This window comes from Bos mutus, chromosome 2, assembly GCF_027580195.1.
Source record: "Bos mutus isolate GX-2022 chromosome 2, NWIPB_WYAK_1.1, whole genome shotgun sequence".
Taxonomy (NCBI): Eukaryota; Metazoa; Chordata; class Mammalia; order Artiodactyla; family Bovidae; genus Bos; species Bos mutus.
Window position 1 is genome coordinate 56,920,119 of NC_091618.1, and position 18,345 is coordinate 56,938,463.

The following is an 18,345-nucleotide window of genomic DNA, read 5'->3' on the forward strand; positions in this document are numbered from 1 at the left end:
TCCCCTTCCAAAAAGCATTCATGTTTAATCAAAGTTCTCCTTCAATCTTCAGATGAATGCATGCGTGCTGTCACTTTAGTCGTGTCTGACTCTATGTAACTCAATGGACCATAGCCTGCCAGGCTCCTCTGTCCGTGGGATTCTCCAGGCAATAACACTGGAGTGGGTTGCCATGCCCTTCTCCAGAGGATCCTCCCGACTCAGGGATTGAACCTGCGTCTATCTCCTGCATTGGCAGGCGGGTTCTTTACCACTAGTACCTCATATGAATGGCCCCCTCTAAAACTCTGTGACACTTTGGTATTAAGAACTTGCAATCATTTTCAAACTCTTCTTACCGGAGTCCATCTGGCTGATTTGTAATTCTCCAAACACTTTTTATTTGACCGTTTTTCCATGTCTTTGCAAATGTTCTGTCTGCTGAAAATATTTTCCCCTCTTATCTTCCTGGTAAACTTGGATGCTCCCTTCTGAATCATGAGTCTCTACCACTTCCTCTAAGATTATCCTTTCCCTGCAGAGTGCATCACTCCATCCCTCAGTATTTCTCTTATACTTTACCAATCTGAGCTTTCTCAGTTTTAAAAGCTGGACAGTCCCAACCGGGCATGGGACTTAAAGTGCATGGTGTTGGGAAGACCAGTTGAACTGGCTGTCCTCTGGGTAGGAGGAAGGAGAGGAGGCGAGGGCTGTCCACAGGGTTGGGGGCAGGTTGGGTGAAATGTGGTCTGTGCTCCTCAGCCCAGTCCAGTTCCCCTATGCTCCTGGGAGGCAGGTTCTGCGGCAGGGGTCTGGTGGTGCAGTGCCTGGGCTGGTCAGAAGGACCAGGTCACTCAGGGTCTTGGAGAGAGAGGATGAGTGGGAAGGATGGAAGAGTTAGGGTAGGATTAATGGGTGGCACTCTCACAACTTGGGAAGGGGTTCAAGCTCAGGTGTTTGCTTTAAAGTGCAGAAGAAACTCTCTGCCTTGACTTAGAAGGTAGGTTTACTGAGGGAGGGGCTGGTGGAGAATACGTATAGGCTATAGCTGAAGCCAGTCTCAGCTTTGTGGTACAATTTCCTCAACTTCCCGTTGCCGTTAGGCATTCCTGTCTGCATGATGTGAATGATATTATCTAAAAAAAAGAAGGTTCAGCTGTCCAGTGAGTAGGAGAACACCAGAGTGATTGTCTGCTTTTATCTATTTATATTTAATCATGAAGTTCCCTGAGCTATGAATGAACTATGGGAGATGTGTGAATCTCAGGACACCAAAAGCTGTATCTCACAGACTTAGTGGGTCCTGAAACAGTTTGGGGTCATAGCCATGACCAACAAGGGCCAGTATGGGGTTCAAAGCAAGGCTGGGGCAGGCTTAGAATGGAGGGACAGGAGTGTAAGACATCGGAAGGAAGAGTGTGGCTGGAGGGAGCTGGGGAAGAAGTCAGGAGCCTTGGTCAGCCCCTCAAGCCCACCCAGCCCTGCACATTCCTCACTGGAGTGGCTGTCCCTCCAGACTCCAACCCTGTGGATCTAGGGCCTGACAGGCCCTGATTCGGCTGTATTGGCCCCTCGTCCACCAGGATGCTGTGTTGGACATTCTTACAGAGACCGAGTCCCTGGCCCACCTTCTAACCACCTTTGAGGGAAGGAAGTTGAGGCCATGGCAGGCCCTCCCGTGAGTCTTTCCTCTGACTCTCCTGCCTACTTGCAGGGCCCCAGGACCGCATACCTGCAATGACAGCGATGTTGATCTCACTCGAGGCCATCCCCGGGTTGGGCTCTGTAGACAGAACAGAAGAGCCTGAGATGAGAAAGGATGGCTACCCACACCCTGCAGTGTCTCCAACGAGCTTGTACCCCCTGCTCGCAGGTGCACTGGCCCAGGGTGCACAGGAAACTGTATGGTACATGGACAGGCCTCTGGCTGGGAGCACAGAGCAGGGCCCAGGCTCTGCTTGGCTGCTGACCATTGCTGGAGAGCGCTGTGTGAACCCTAGGGCTGTCAGACACCATTATGGCATCTCCAGGACGTGAGGGACCCCTGCTGCATCCCTATCGCCCCTCTGACCCAGAGCTCTCCCTGTACCTGCTCACCAGACACCTGTGCAGGGTGTGATGACAGGTCCAGTTGTGTTTAGTGCAGCATCACCTGCCCCTGCAGGCCTTAGCTTTTCTCGTGATGATGGTAAAAACAGACCACGTGTGGGGTGTCCGCATATGTCAGTTGTTGGTTTAGCTGCTGTCCATCTAGTATACCAGGTGCATGGTGTACTGGGGGCTTCCCAAGTGGTGCAGTGGGAAAGAGTCTGCCTGCTAATGCAGGAGATGAACAGGAGATGAGGAGGATGAACAGGAGATGAACAGGAGATTTGATCCCTGGGTTGGGAAGATCCCCTGCAGGAGGAAATGGCAACCCAGTCCAGTATTCTTGCCTGGAGAATGCCATGGATAGGAGCCTGGAGGGCTACAGTCATGGGGTTGCAAAGCATAGGACATGACTGAGCGACAGCACCACCGCTTTTATTATCCCATTTCACAGGTGGGCCACTGAGGCTCAGAGAGTGATGTGCCCACCATCACATAGCTTGTCGGTGGTCAGGCTTGAGACCGGGACTTAGTCTGCCTTCTCTGAGGGGCCCTGTGTCTCATCTCTCTTGAAGATGCCCCTCCCAGAGATCCCTGTCTGAGACCCTACACAGGCCTCTGCATTCTTCTTCTATGGGAGAGGCACTCTGTGGGACTATCTAAGTTACTGAGTGTGTTTTTCCAAAGTTCAGTGATCTAGACAGAAGGCTAGGATGTGCAGGAGAGCAGGAACCTCCCCTCTGGGAGATGGGTGAGAGGAAGGATTTATTAGAGCATGGAAACTTCAGTGTTCACACGGAAATCCCATTTTCCCATTACAAGGGTGCCTCCTATTAAAACAGAGAAGGATGCTTCATAATAGTCATTTCCATTCAGAGAGTCACTTTAATTATAGTGTGATGAGGTCATTCTCCCCAGCGAAGCTGCCAGATGCCTCTTTCTGATAAGAAGCTGGCTGGTGGTAGGAGGAAGTGGGGGTTCCAGGTTTGAGGCCCCCAGAGGAGGGAGGGTCAGGCTGAGGGCTCTGGGGCCAGCATAGAGCCTGGAGGTGGGGGAGAGGAGAAAACAAAGCCTCAACTCAGCAAAAAGACAGAGCAGGTGTCAGGACGGGGGAGGTAGGCACAGACAAGGGAAGGTCAAGTGGATGCTGGACACCTCAATCCAGGGTGATCAAATGAAGCTTGGGACTTAGTATCTAGCACATCAGTTCAGTTCAGTTCAGTCACTCAGTTGTGTCCGACTCTTTGCGACCCCATGATTCACAGCACGCCAGGCCTCCCTGTCCATCACCAGCTCCTGGAGTTCATCCAGACTCATGTCCATCGAGTCAGTGATGCCATCCAGCCATCTCATCCTCTGTCGTCCCCTTCTCCTCCTGCCCCCAATCCCTCCCAGCATCAGAGTCTTTTCCAATGAGTCAACTCTTTGCATGAGGTGGCCAAAGTACTGGAATTTCAGCTTCAGCATCATTCCCTCCAAAGAAATCCCAGGGCTGATCTCCTTCAGAATGGACTGGTTGGATCTCGTTGCAGTCCAAGGGACTCTCAAGAGTCTTCTCCAACACCACAGTTCAAAGGCATCAATTCTTCGGTGCTCAGCCTTCTTCACAGTCCAACTCTCACATCCATACGTGACCACAGGAAAAACCATAGCCTTGACTAGATGGACCTTTGTTGGCAAAGTAATGTCTGCTTTTGAATATGCTATCTAGGTTGGTCATAACTTTCCTTCCAAGGAGTAAGCGTCTTTTAATTTCATGGCTGCAGTCACCATCTGCAGTGATTTTGGAGCTCCCAAAAATAAAGTCTGACACTGTTTCCATTGTTTCCCCATCCATTTCCCATGAAGTGATGGGACTGGATGCCATAATCTTCATTTTCTGAATGTTGAGCTTTAAGCCAACTTTTTCACTGTCTACTTTCATTTTCATCAAGAGGCTTTTTAGTTCCTCTTCACTTTCTGCTATAAGCGTGGTGTCATCTGCATATCTGAGGTTATTGATATTTCTCCCAGCAATCTTGATTCCAGCTTGTGTTTCCTCCAGTCCAGCGTCTCGTGATGTACTCTGCATATAAGTTAAATAAGCAGGGTGACAATATACAGCCTTGATGTACTCCTTTTCCTATTTGGAACCAGTCTGTTGTTCCATGTCTAGTTCATAGTAGGCATTTAATAAACATTTACTGAATGCATGATTCCTAGGATAAAAGCATGCATACAAATGAATGCATTTAGAGGCCAGCATTCTAGAACTTCCTAGATTACTGAGCCCCTCAGAGTTAAGTAAGAAAGGACAGAACCTTCCTTAAGTCAGCATGGATGGGTATAGAAGCTCAAATACCCAAGATTGCTGTGAGGAATTTTCCAGGTGAAGGCAAGCCTTTCTTAAGTCAAATTTGTCCAATGCAGCCAGGATTAGAAAGGACTGTTATTTCTCTTTTAAAAACAATTGGCAATTGCTTGCCATTTGCCAGGTACCATTCTTAACACTTAAGGTATTTTAATTCAAATAGTCCCAGCGACAATCCCATTCAGTACTAGTTACTATTATTCCCTTATCACAGATTTGGAAGCTAAGCTCCAGAAAAGTGTAACTGATTTCCCTGGGTTGGAGTCTCTCCTGTGTGTGCCTGAGCAGCCTCGGGTCGGCACACTTAACCCTGCAGGTCCTGCCCAATGATGAGCCTAGGTGAGCTGGGTGAGGACCAGAGGTAAGGGCTTGGATCACTTGAGGGTGAATTTCTTGGCTTATGTGTAGAGACCAGATATTAATTTGTTCAAGTCACACCATGTGACTGACTCCATGGTAGTGACACTTCAGCCTGGCCAGACCTGCCACATAGGTCAGAACAGGCATAGAAGAAGATGCCTGGGCATGTCTGGGAAGGTGCGGATGGTGTAAGATGGTGGTTCTCAAAGTGTGGTCCCTAAAACAACAGGATTTCCTGGTAGCCTGTTAGAAATGCACATTCCTGGGCTCTACATTTTTGTACCAGAAATGCTGGAGTTGGGGCCCAGGTGATTCTGACGCACATTCAGGGTTGAGAACTGCTGGTGTAAGAGAAGGGTTTCCAGAAAGGGTTTATCAAGATGGGTTTATGAAGGATGAATAGGAGTTTGCTGCACAGACAAGAGTATAAGCATTCCAGGCAGAGAGCTTAGCCCCTATAACAATGCTCACTTCTCTCTAGTTCTCAGTTTTCTCCCCAAATAACTGCTTGCCATCCATGGCACCAAGGGTCCTAAAACCTGGGCTTTGATCTCTTGCCTCTGGAGATGCTTCAGTGAGAGTCACTGGCTACACCACCCTGTGCTGTTTCAGCTGGCAGCAAGGACATGGGATATCTGCAGAAGGCTAGTTGGAATAAGCTCAGACCCTGTGCAGGAAGTTGACAGGTTAGTATGCAACTGGATTAAGAGCCTGGAATGAAAGGTCACACATTGCTGAGGTTCAAGGGTACATATGAGCTTGGAATTACGGTCACTGTGAGCTCAGGATCTGGGATGGGGGTTGATGGGTAACTTAAGGTAGCAGGGTGGGGTGTTTATGGCAAAGCAAAATGTTATTTATGGTCAGATGTGGGTCTGAGATCGGAAGCAGACAACAGTCTAGTCCTGAGACTGGACAAGTATGAGTGGCCTCCCCGCTTTCTGTAGAGACCCAAAGTACCCTGTGTTTTTCCTTCCTAGCTCTCCTTGAGACTGCAACACCCTCACCAGAGATGAGGGGCTTCCCTGGTGGCTGAGCAGTAAAGAATACTCCTGCCAGTGCAGGAGATGTGGATTCAATCTCTGAGTTGGGAAGATCCCCTGGAGAAGGAAATGGCAACCTGCTCCAGTATTCATGCCTGGGAAATTCCAAGAACAGAGGAGCCTGAGGACTACAGTCCATAGGGTCGCAAAGAGTCAGACGACTGACCAACTAACACACGTATGTGGTACCTAGCTCAGAATAGGTATTTATCAGTTGTAGCCACTGGCTTGATTCTGAGTCTTATTGTTGATATTACTCTGGGTCCATCACCTTCAGCTGGGATACTGTTTAGGGAGCTCTGACTTCTTGTGCACACACACACCGTGAGCATATTGATCTGAGTCACAGTGTAAAGTGGGTTTCTTACTGAGGGTATCATTCACCATGATGTTTACAGACCGTGATTTAGACAACTAAAGAGTCTCTTGATGAGGATGAAAGAGGAGAGTGAAAAAGCTGGCTTAAAATTCAACATATAAAAAACTAAGATCATGGCATCTGATCCCATCACTTCATGGCAAATAGATGGGGAAAAAGTGGAAAGAGTGACAGATTTTATTTTCTTGGACTTGAAAATCACTGCAGATGGTGACTACAGCCATGGAATTAAAAGATGTTTGCTCCTTGGAATGAAAGCTATGACAAACCTAAACAATGTATTAAAAAGCAGAGCTATCACTTTGCCAACAAAAGGTGCATATAGTCAAAGCTATGATTTTTCCAGTAGTCGTGTATGGATGTGAGAGCTAGACCATAAAGAAGGCTGAGTGCCAGAGAATTGATGCTTTTGAATTGTGGTACTGGAGAAGATTCTTGAGAGTCCCTTGAAGTGCAAGGAGATCAAGCCAACCAATCCTAAAGGAGATCAAATCAATCAATTCTAAAGGACATCAACCCTGAATGTTCATTGGATGGACTTATGCTGAAGCTGAAGCTCCAGTACTTTGGCCACCTAAATCAAAGAGGTGACTCACTGGAAAAGACCCAGATGCTGGAAACGACTGAGGGGAGGAGGAGAAGGGGGTGACTGAGGATGAGATGGTTGGATGGCATTACTGACCCAATGAACATGAATTTGAGCAAACTTCGAGAGATAGTGAAGGACAGGGAAGCCTGGAGTGCTGCAGTACATGGAGTCACAAAGAGTTAGACACGACTTAGCAACTAAACAACAATGACAGAAAAGAATAAACTAAACCCTTTTTTCTATAGTGTCGGGTTCAAGGGCAGCCTGATCAAGAGATCAAGCGAGAAGCTGACAGAAGGAGAACAAAGTACGGCTGATTTCTACTTCACTTGCATCATACCTGTGAAAGCTCTTGTGGGTGGGTGATGGCTGAGGAATGGCCAAGCAGTCTGATACCTCTGGGCTTCTGAACCCTCTGTGTGGTCACCCAGCTGCAGAACTTGCCAGAGGGGGGCCAGGTCAAGGGTGGGGACATCAGGTGTTTCCTGTAGCTGTGGATCCAGAGAGGAAGGGAAGGGCTGCTCCTGCCCCAGCTCTCATGTGGGGATGTCACCACCTCCCATGGAGGTGGGGTATGGGGGTAGGTGCCAGGGGAGGCTGATGCTCCAGTGAATCTTGGGAATTTTCAGGGGTGGGCACAATATTCTAGGACTAGAGAAGTGCTGACACAGGTCCTGGGGGTTCAGCCTTGGGGTGGGGGGTGGGGATCAGGGGGAGGAGGTCTTAGTAGGCAGAAGGCACTGGGTGAAGTTGCCTCTTAGCTCTGAACAGCAAGCCAGCAAAAAGGAAGCCTTTGCCCCTTTTTGTGAATTACAGATAATAAAATGCATGCCCAGAGAGCTCAAGTAAGAGGTCAAAGTCTCACAGATGGAAGGAGCAGCGCCTGTGTTGTAACCTGGGATGCCACAGCTCTAAAATGTGTTCTCTCCTCAGCGCCAGCTGCTGAAGTTGGAAATGGCCTTGCTCCTGCACTATATGTCATTTGGCTGCAGCCAACTCCCTGCTGATTTCCCAGGTCTGCAGGGTGGTCAGTCGCCTGTCCCCTGGTCGAAGGCAGCAGCCCTGGGGGGCAGCAGGGTGTAGAGGTGCTGCTCCTCCACGTAGGCGACATTCTCCGTTCCACCTGGCAGCTTGGACACAACTAACAGGACACAGCCTTAAGCAGCAGCTGGATTCTCAGGGGTCTAGTAGTGTTTCTCAGATGTCGCAATGCTTAGGCACTGGCCCCAGAGACACAAGTTGACCCTCCTGTCACCAGCAAGGGCCTCACTTTTCTTGTATTTTCCGATAAAGCTGTGCTGGGAAGTTCTTTTTCCTGCAAGGCTCGGTCTTCCTACCTCCCCACCCACTTCTAATGATTTTTCCTCCTGCTTCAGAGGTCCTGGAAGAAGCACCCCATTCCTGTTTCCCATTGCCCACCTGGTCCAGCCAAGAAAAGAATTCGCACACAGGGCGGAGGACTCTGGGAAAAGGAAGATTATTTTAGTCTTAGAATCCTGAAGGGAAACTCGGTGTGTCACGAAGTCTTGGGTGAATTCAAGCCATGACAACGGTGTGGATGTCAGAAATGCAGTGGCAGCCACGTCTGTTGCTTGATGGTATTGGGTCAGAAAAGTCACTTTACCCAGCGAATCCAGGGGAAGGGGGCAATGGCTTTGTGTGAGTCTGACTTGGGTCCAGGGGAGGGACAGGAACCTTTGTGGCTATAGATAATTCTCCTTTGCTTGCACTGGAGTTTCTCCTTCCTTTTCTACATTCTGGCCTCAAAGGCCTGATGCAAGTAAAGTAGAAATTAGCTGACAACTGATGTTTACTAACTGACTTTCCTTTGGGGTAATAAAAAGGTCAAAGACATTTATTTTTCTTTGGTCTGTTGTTAATCTTGCTCTGAAAGGGTGTAGTCTCAAGCTAAAGCACTCCAAGGAAAGAAATGGATAGCTTGTTATACAATTTCTGTTTCTTGCAAACCAGCATTTGCCCAGCCCCAGGCTTCATGGTATGTGGAAAGGATGAGATCTGTCCCCAAGACACTTATGACATGGTTGAGACCAGATACATTTATGTGAAAGTTAGACCCTGTGTCTTCGAGTGTCAATATGAGCAATAAAGACGTGCCTCGGAAACAGAGTCACAGATGCAGAGAAAAAACTTATGGTTGCCAAGGGGGAAGATGGGGGAGGGGAAATGGGGAGAAGGAAACATTGGGAGATTAGGATTGACTGGAGTGGGGTGCCGTTGCCTTCTCCAATTAGGATTGACACACACACATTATTATATATAAAACTGATAACTGATAAGAATCTACTGCATAGCACAGGCAACTTGACTCAACATTCTGTAATGACTGTAAGGGAAAGGAATCTGAAAAAGAGTGAATATTTGTATATGCATAACTGATTCACTTTGTTGTATACCTGAAACTAATACCACACTGTAAATCAATGATACTCCAATAAAAATTAATAATAAAATAAAAGATGTGCCTGGGGCTGCTCTAGAGGGAACTCAACCATCAGACTCAGCCCCAGGATGCCCAGGTTCTAGGACAGTGAGGAAACTCAGGATTTTGTTTATTCGTTCTTTCCTTTGGCAAACTCTCTTTAGCACCTACTACATCCCAGCAATGTGGCAGAGAGTTAGGGCAAGGTCCCTGCCTTCAAGGAACAGATCTTACAGTAGAGACAAGGATGTCTATGGGAAACTTCAGAAAGGGTAATTCTCTGGGTTCTCATGAAGGCTTTATAGAGGAGGTGGTCCCCAAGACTGGCCTTCTGAGACGCTGAGTGGGCAATGCCAGCAGCGGTGGTAAGAGAAGGATGCAAATGGAAAGGTTGTGATGGGAGGTGACACAGGAGGATCTCCAGGTGGGTCTACCTGTTGGGATACCTGGTCGTCATGGGTCAGGGTCTGGGCTCCCAGGAGCTGCTGGTTGTATGCTGGAGGAGGGGAGTTATCTGCCTGCAACTGCCAGCAGGTCACCCTTCCTATCTGTGCAGAGAGCCTGTGTCCACTTACCCCCCAGATCAAATTCTAAGGACAAAGTACCTGGGCAGGTAAGGCCCACGTGAATCTGATGTGCCTTGGTGAGAATGTGTCTGCTAGTCTCAAGGTCAAAATGATTGCCCTCATGGTCCCTTGTGTTCAGGTCAGTTCAGTCTCTCAGTCGTGTCCAACTCTTTGCGACCCATGACTGCAGAACACCAGACTTCCCTGTCCGTTACCAACTACCGGAATCTACTCAGACTCAACCATCTCATTCTCTATCATCCCCTTCTCCTCCCACCTTCAATCTTTCTCAGCATCAGGGTCTTTCCTAATGAGTCGGTTCTTCAAATCAAGTGGCCAAGTATTGGAGTTTCAGCTTCAGCATCAGTCCTTCCAATGACTATTCAGGACTGATTTCCTTGAGGATGGACTGATTGGATCTCCTTGCAGTCCAAGGAACTCTCAAGAGTCTTCTCCAACACCACAGTTCAAAAGCATCAATTCTTCAGTGCTCAGTTTTCTTTATAGTCCAACTCTCACATCCATACATGACTACTGGAAAAACCATAGCTTTGACTAGACAGACCTTTGTTGGTAAAGTAATGTCTCTGCTTTTTAATATGCTGCCTAGGTTGGTCATAGCTTTTCTTCCAAGGAGCAAGTGTCTTTTAATTTCATGGCTGCAGTCACCATCTGCAGTCCCTTGTGTGTCGCCTTATAAATAATCTCCCCAATCCCAGGGCAGCCAAATCGCCGTGCAATGTCATCACATTGCTCTGAAACCCCATCCAAAGATTCAGCCTTATTTGCCTCCTCCTGGCTGTGATCCAGCTTTCCCTGTTGCCCCGGTGCCTGCTTATACTGTATAAAAACAGGGACAGGTGTCTGGTGGGTACCGAAGCCTTGCATGCTGCAACACACCAGCCATATCACTACACATGGGTGAAGCACTGGGACTTGGGATGGGGAGAAGAGAGGTGGGCTCCCTACTCTGGAGAATAGAGCCATTCCTGACATTGATAAACTGGCAGATAAGGGAGCTGGAAAGGGGGTCTTCGTGCCTCTGGATCCTTACTCAGGGAGTTTTCATATCCAGGCATTGCTATTTGAGGGATGTGCTCAATAGAGGGGAACTGAAAGTTGAGGATGCTGTAACTCACAGCCCAGAGTATCTGCTTTCCTCCAGCTATATTTCCCTGCTATTATTCCTGAGGTTTTTTTTTTTTTTTAATACAGTCTTATTCCAATACAGAAGTCACCACTGTCCATACGTGGATGTTCCTCTGAAAGAGGGGCCTCGTCAGCTTTGGGTTGTGTGGAGTTTGGGATTTATTAAGAGGGCAGTAAATAGCCTCAAGGCACACTCAAGGAACCACTCTTTCCTCTCCACACCCTACCCTTCTTCCTCCTGAAGATCTGAGGATTTCTAAGAAAATGGAATTCAAAAGAGACCGGAAGAAGGGGAGGAAAAGATCCCAGTCTGGCTGCTGTGTGTGGTCCTGGGGAGGAGCCTGGAACTTGGTCTCCATCTGCTGCTTGGGCGGGGGCAGGGCCAGAGAAGTGTCTGGTCTAGAATCTCAGATAAGACAACACTAATACCACCAAAAAGAGCTCAGAAGGTTTGCTCTTTGTGGCAGAGCAGCTGGTGTTGAAACAGCTGGTGTGGCTTTAGCACACTGGAAAAGGAGAGAGGAGAACCAACCATATTATTAATATATGCATATTGTTGTTCAGTTGTGTCTGACTCTTTGCGACCCCATGGACTGCCACACACCAGGCTTCCCAGTCCTTCACCATCTTCTGGAGCTTGCTCAAACTCACGCCCATTGAGGCAGTGATGCCATCCAACCATCTCATTCTCTGTCGTTCCCTTCTCCTGCCTTTAATCTTTTCCAGTATCAGGGTCTTTTCCAATGAGTTGGCTCGTCACAGCAGGTGGCCAAAGTATTGGAGTTTCAGCATCAGCATCAGTCCTTCCAATGAATATTTAGGATTGCTTTCCTTTAGGATTGACTGGTTTGATCACCTTGCAGTCCAAGGGACTCTCAAGAGTCTTCTCCAACACCACAATATATTGGCTGCACCTCATCCGCATGATGGAATCTTAGTTCTCCAGCCAAGGATGGATTCCCCACCCACTCCCAGCCCCACTGCAGTAGAAGCCAGATTTTTAACTAACAGATCACCATGGAAGTCCTTTTTTTTGGTCCTCAACTATAATATTTATTTATTGTTAGGACTTCCCTGGTGGCTCAGACGGTAAAGCGTCTGTCTACAATGTTGGAGACCTGGGTTCGAGCCCTGGGTTGGGAAGATCCCCTGGAGAAGGAAATGGAATTCCACTCCAGTACTATTGCCTGGAAAATCCCATGGACAGAGGAGCCTGGTAGGCTACAGTCTATGGGGTTGCAAAGAGTCGGACACGACTGAGTGACTTCATTTTCATAATATTTATAGGCTTCCCAGGTAGCGCTAGTGGTAAAGAATCTGCCTGCCAATGCAGGAGACACAAGAGATGCGGGTTCCATCCCTGGGTTGGGAAGATACCCTGGAGAAGGGCATGGCAACCCCCTTCAGTATTTTTGCCTGGGAAATCCCATGGACAGAAGAGCCTAGTGGACTACAGTCCACGGGGTCACAAGAGTCAGACGCAACTTGGCGACTAAAGCACTACCATACATACATACATATATGTATACACACACACACATATACATACATACACATATACATACATATATACACACACTTATACATACATATACATATGTATGTATGTATATACTATTTAAGTTCTGATTTGCACAAGTCCCTTCATCAAGCCCAGTGATCTTCATGTTGAAAGAAGAGAAGGTGGATTCTGTCTGACAGAGAGACAGGGTCCCTGCTCTGACCAAGGTCAGGATCAGGCTCCAGAGCCCAGCAGCAATTGGAAGGAATTTGCCGAGTTGTGGATAAAGAGGGAACAGATAAATGTACTCACCATACACTGAGTACAAGAAACAAGGCCCTAAAGAGGGGAGGCAGTAAATACCCTTAGGAATTGTACTAGTCTCCTCAAATGGTATGGTACTCCACCCTTCTCATCTCGAGGGATGATGACACCTGTGGTGTAGGAAAGAATTTTGGAGGCAAGCCCCTCCATGTCTCATAGCCCCCTTTACTTATCTGTAACACAGAGATAGTAAATCCCCAGCCTAAAAGACTGACAGCTGAGGCCCTGGTTCTCACAGTTGAGTGTCCATGGGAAGTGCCTGGGGCAGGGGATTTGTCACACCCCAACTCCGTGGGTCACTGCCCCCACCACCCAGATTCTGATCAGCAGGGCCGGGTTGGACCTGAAAGCCCGCATTTCTCACCTGTGCAGGTGATGCTGCTCTAGTCCAGGGGCTTCCCTCTGCAAACCACTGAACTCATGACCGTAAGTGCTACTGACAGCGCCGAGGCTCTGTTCAAACACTGTTACAGTCCTTTGACAGGGGGACGGGGGGTGGGGGGCTGGGACCCTCTCAGCAATGCAAACAAGCAGCTACAGCCACAGCTGCCTGGGCTACAGCCTCAGCGCCCTTTCTTTCAGGACCAGCTGATGGAGCTGGAGACCTGGCACAGTGACACAGTCTGAGCATTTGTCACCTCTGCTGGCTCCCCTGCCTGTCTGGGCAAGGGGACAGGGGACAATGTACCGAGGTCTGGTCGCTACGCATACCCTCTGACCAATGACCAGGGAGGAGGCTGCAGCGTTGTTCTCTGGAAATTCTGGAAGGTCCTCAGCTGGCCCTGGATGCCCATGTGTGCCCTGAGTGAGCGTGGTGACACCCAGGGAAGGAATGAGAGCCAAGGCTGATTCAGCTAAGTACACCCGGGCCCCGATGATGTAGCGGGCAAGGGCTTCTCCAGAGAAAGTTGTCAGGGGCACCAAAATGTCAAAGCAAGTGGGTTCTTGGAGATGCTCTGAGGAGCCAGAAAGTGACTGTGTGTCTCAATTAGCATGGCCTGGCTTCCCAACTCCCCACTCCCCCAGAGCCAGCTGGAGCCCGAAAGGCTCTGGACCTACTTTTTCCAGCCCTAGCTACATCTAGCCATGGGGATGATGAGGGTGCAAGAAAGCCCCACCTGCTAGATGGGAGCCCCCTGGGTACCTGTGAGCTGAGCATGATGACCTGGCATGGAGTGGACAGGGGACAACATGAAGGGTGGTCCCACAGGGTGACGTGAGCCCCCACTCACCACCTAGACCACCTTGGGGAGTGCCGCAGCCTCTCCAACCCATTTCCTTGGTGTTGGTTGCAATGGTGCTGCTCTGTAGTCACCATCCATAGACCTCTTATGAGTTAGACTAGCTATTTGAGTATCACTTATTATCCTTGTCCACAGTGTTGACACAGATTCAGTCAAAGTGGGGTTCTCACAGTGCCTCAGGATTTAATGAATCATGCCTGTGCAATGAAGTCTCCATAAAAATCTTAAAAGGAGAGATTTCAGAGAGCTTCCAGGTTGGTGAAGCAGAATGCCTCCATGTGCCGCCATGCTGGGTTCCAAACGCACAGAGGACTGAAGTTCCTTTGTTTGGGAACTTGCCCTGTGAATCTCTTCACTGGCTGTTGATCCCTTCCTTGTCTTCCTCTTTACCCTGGGGAGGCTGACCCTACTCTGCATCTCCCGAGCTTCCAGGCAGCTGCTTTCCATTTAAGTTGGGAGATGGCAGCAGGAAACTGCAGTTTTGGAGGACAGAGAGGGATGGTTATGTTTTCTTTGCTGCCTCCATGATGACGGCTCTTAACCAGATGATCTTCCTTTTACAACTTCCGCTGTTTAACTCCAAACACACCATCCCCACCCTTGCTCCATCAGCCTCTTTTACTATGGCTGAGAGAGACTAACAAGACCAGATTTACATGGCAGCGCTTGATCTCCTGCTGAAGCTTGAGCTCTTAACCACTTGAAACTGAATCTGCTTCTTTTCAAGAACAGAACAACTTCACGCAATGGAAGAAGTGGGTTGCCAACTCAGAAAACCAGGGGCTGAACTACTTTTGTTCTAGATACCAGTATATAGAATAATGCACTATTTTAAACTTGTTGTGAAGAAAAATTAAGAATGTACTTTATAAAACATAAAGCGCTACAAAAATTTTCATTATATTTCATGTATTTACACGCTATTATCTAAAATATATGCTGTCTAGATTGCTCAAAAAATGTGGGATTCTCAAAAATGGGTACCTTTCCTTCTCTCACACCTTCTTTGGTAAATATATCACCCCAAATATCAAACTCCATTTCTAGTCATTGATCCTGGAGAAATCACCTGAAACAGCAACAAAAATTCATGTTTGGCAAAGTATATTGCCATTGGGTTTAAGATGGAAAATAAGAGAGGACTAGCTAAATGTTTTGCGTCAAGAAATTGGTCCTGTAAATTATGATACATCCACAGGACAGACAGTTCTGCCTCACTTACTGAGGGACACATGGGAATTCTTAGTGACAGGGGGAAACGCTCATAGTATGATTTAATGGAGAGGAACAAGACTCTAAATATAAACTATGTTAAACATTCTAGAAAAGAGTCAGTAAAAGGAAAGAAAGGAAATACACTTTCTTGAGATGGTAGCTTTTGGGGCGTTATAGGTTAGGGGGTAGGTTTTGGGGGTATCGTTTTCTCCTAATATATAGATTTCACACACAACCTTATCCACATATATGTTCATGCATGCACCTGCAGCTGTATCACTGAGCTCCCTGGGCTGATGCAAGTGCTTCTCTAAGTCACGGTCCCCAGCCTTCACTGGTGGTGACGGTTATGCCCCAGCCAGGGCCAAGCACATGGATAGTGAGTGGATCCAGTTATGATGGGGAAGACAGCTCTATAAGGAGCAGCTGAACTGTGGAGGCCCAGGGAATGGGCCAGCGATGCTCCTCCCAGCCCTGATTTCAGGCTGGGGGACCAATGTGGGGACCAAGGACCTGACCTCTCCAGCTTAGAAAAGAGCAGAGGCCAGGGTTATAAAGCCTCTCTTTGCTGGGGGGTGGGGGAGAAACATCTGGCTGCTCTGAAGATTTATCTGAAGATTTATCTCCTCCCGCAGATCCGGCAAAAGCAGAACCAGGCCCCCCTGCCCCCCACCCCCACCCCGTGGCTCTGTGTGGCCAGTGTTTGTTCTCCCATTCACACCCTGAGGTTGCTGCTATTATGTGTCTGCCTGGCCTGTGAGTTAGATTTGGTCATAGACTTTCTTATCACAGGAAAGTCAGGCAGTAGGTGGAAGAACTTCCGTATCCTCACTTCTCCTTTCCTCCCCCTTTCTGAAGACAGTGTGGCCCCATGGGGAGGATCAGGGGCATCCATGGACCACCTTGGGCGTGTGAGGACCTAAAGACCCAGATGTAGAGGGAGCACTCACCTGGGGACCAAAGGGGAATCTCCATCACTGCTGCCGTCTCTGTCCCTGTAGAAACAATGGCATGAGACAGGTGTGGGCATCCTTATTTTAGAAATGTGGAGAGTGAGCCCAGGGAGCTCCTGGATCTTATCCAAGGCCTCGCAGCTAGAGAGCAGCAGGGCCAAGACCCCAGCCCAGCTAGGCCCTGGCTCTCCCCCTGCCCCAGCGGCACTCAGAATGCCTCTCTCCTACCCCGACATCACCACCACCAGCAGCAAAGGCAAGGTATTTGGTTGGCTAAAAAGTTCCTTCAGGTTCCCGCTATACTCTAGCTCCACTCCCCCCAGTGACTATTGTCTCTCTTCCCACTCGAAAGCCCTCCTTTCTAGATATGTATAATGATATAATCACCACCACTTAGGGGCTCACTTTATAAGTTCGTATATTGGTGCAATTTCTCAGGAGAACCACTGAATTGGATGCAACAATGCCCATCACTTTTCAGTGGGGCAAACTACAACCCGCCTGAGGTCACACAACAGCAACATGGGGGGTGGGAAAGGGGTCTGATTCCAAAGCTTCTGCCAGAACCATCCCTTCAGAGAAGGTTCACTGAGGGCCCATCACATTCCCTTTATTAGAGGCTGAAGGTCTAACAGTGAACTGCGCTAAGACCCTCCCTTGGGGTTTTCTTTTCCATTCTAGGGTAGGGAGAGACAATAGGGAGTTAAAAATAGGGATTCAAGATTTACGGCCAGGGAGGTGATAAATCCTGAAGACACAAAAAAGGGGGAAAGGGAAAAAGAATAACTGAGGAGGTGATCAGGGAGGTCACCCAGAGGAGGCAACTTTTGGGCTGTGCTAGACTAAATGCTTTTGTCCCCTCCACCCCCCACCCTCCCCTGCTGCTGCTACTGCTGCTAAGTCACTTCAGTCCTGTCCGACTCTGTGTGACCCCATAGACGGCAGCCCACCAGGCTCCCTCGTCCCTGGGATTCTCCAGGCAAGAACACTGGAGTGGGTTGCCATTTCCTTCTCCAATGCATGAAAGTGAAAAGTCAAAGTGAAGTCGCTCAGTCGTGTCCGACCCTCAGCGACCCCATGGACTGCAGCCTATCAGGCTCCTCATTCCATGGGATTTTCCAGGCAGGAGTACTAGAGTGGGATGCCATTGCCACCCTCCCCACCCCTACCCAATTTCATATGTTGAAACCTAACCTCCAGTGTGGTGGAATTAGGAGGCCATTGGAAGGTGACTAGGTCATGAAGGTGGAGTCCTCGTGAATGGGATTAGTGCCATTATAAAACAGACCCCAGAGGGCTCCCTCAGTCCTTCTGCCACTTGAGGACACAGAGAGAAAATGCCTGGCTATGAACCAGGAGGTGGCCCCCACCAGACATCAGACCTGCTGGCACTTTGATCTTGAACTTACTTCTCAGTGCCCAGAACTGTCAGAAATACATATCTGTTGCTTTAGCCCAGATATGTGGTAGCAACTGAACAACAACAACTGTGGCCTTCATTATAGTAGCCACAAAGGACTAATGCAGGCCGAAATACTGGAGCCTGTGAGCCCTACAGACATTGGAATGAGGAATATCTCAAGGAGACACTCGCCAGGCGATGTGTTCCCAGGTGAGCCAGGGACCATGTGGCCACTGCAGAGTGAGTGAGGGCCAGAGTGCTAGGAGGTGCAGTGATGACAGGACAGGTTGGACCCCGCAGCACTCGGTGAGGGGTGGGAGGCCAGAGCAGGGGTCCAGCAGGAGCCATATGAACTGTGTATGAGAGAGAATTATCATTTCAACTGCTGTGCTGAGGACAGACCCTGAGTAAAGATGGGAGAGGCTGCGGCCATGGTTTAGGCAAGCGCCTGGATAAGAACCATGGTGCCACAGGTGATGAGGGATAGAGACATTTGGGGTGTATCTGGAATGTGGGGCAAATAAAACTTGCCAATGGATTAGATGTGGAGTGTGCAAAGAAAGAAAGAAAGAAAGAAAAAAGAGTCAGACTTTTGGCCTGAGCAGGGAGGATGGAGTTTACTACAAGGGGCGTGTGGTGTGGGGCAGGGAGGGGGGCAGAAATCAGCGCTAGATGAGGATGTGTTAAGCTCGGGGATGTATTAGATGTGAAGCACAGGTGCAGGGCAGGCCATCGGAGAGAGGAGTCTGGAGCTCGGGGAAAG

General features: G+C 48.8%; 1 protein-coding gene across 2 annotated transcripts in view; it reads right to left on the reverse strand.

Annotated features, from left to right (window-relative positions):
* The window catches only part of GYPC (glycophorin C (Gerbich blood group)), a 49,149-nt gene that overhangs the window by 1,234 nt on the left and 29,570 nt on the right, over positions 1-18,345 (reverse strand). Inside the window, exons 2-3 of one of the 2 annotated variants that reach the window (XM_070389048.1) lie at positions 16,178-16,222; positions 1,712-1,762 (exon numbers count right to left, since the gene is read on the reverse strand). In XM_070389048.1, the coding sequence (XP_070245149.1) occupies positions 1,712-1,762; positions 16,178-16,222 (96 nt within the window). The remainder of the gene's footprint in view (positions 1-1,711; positions 1,763-16,177; positions 16,223-18,345) is intronic. The other variant, XM_070389052.1, reaches the window with a different exon arrangement.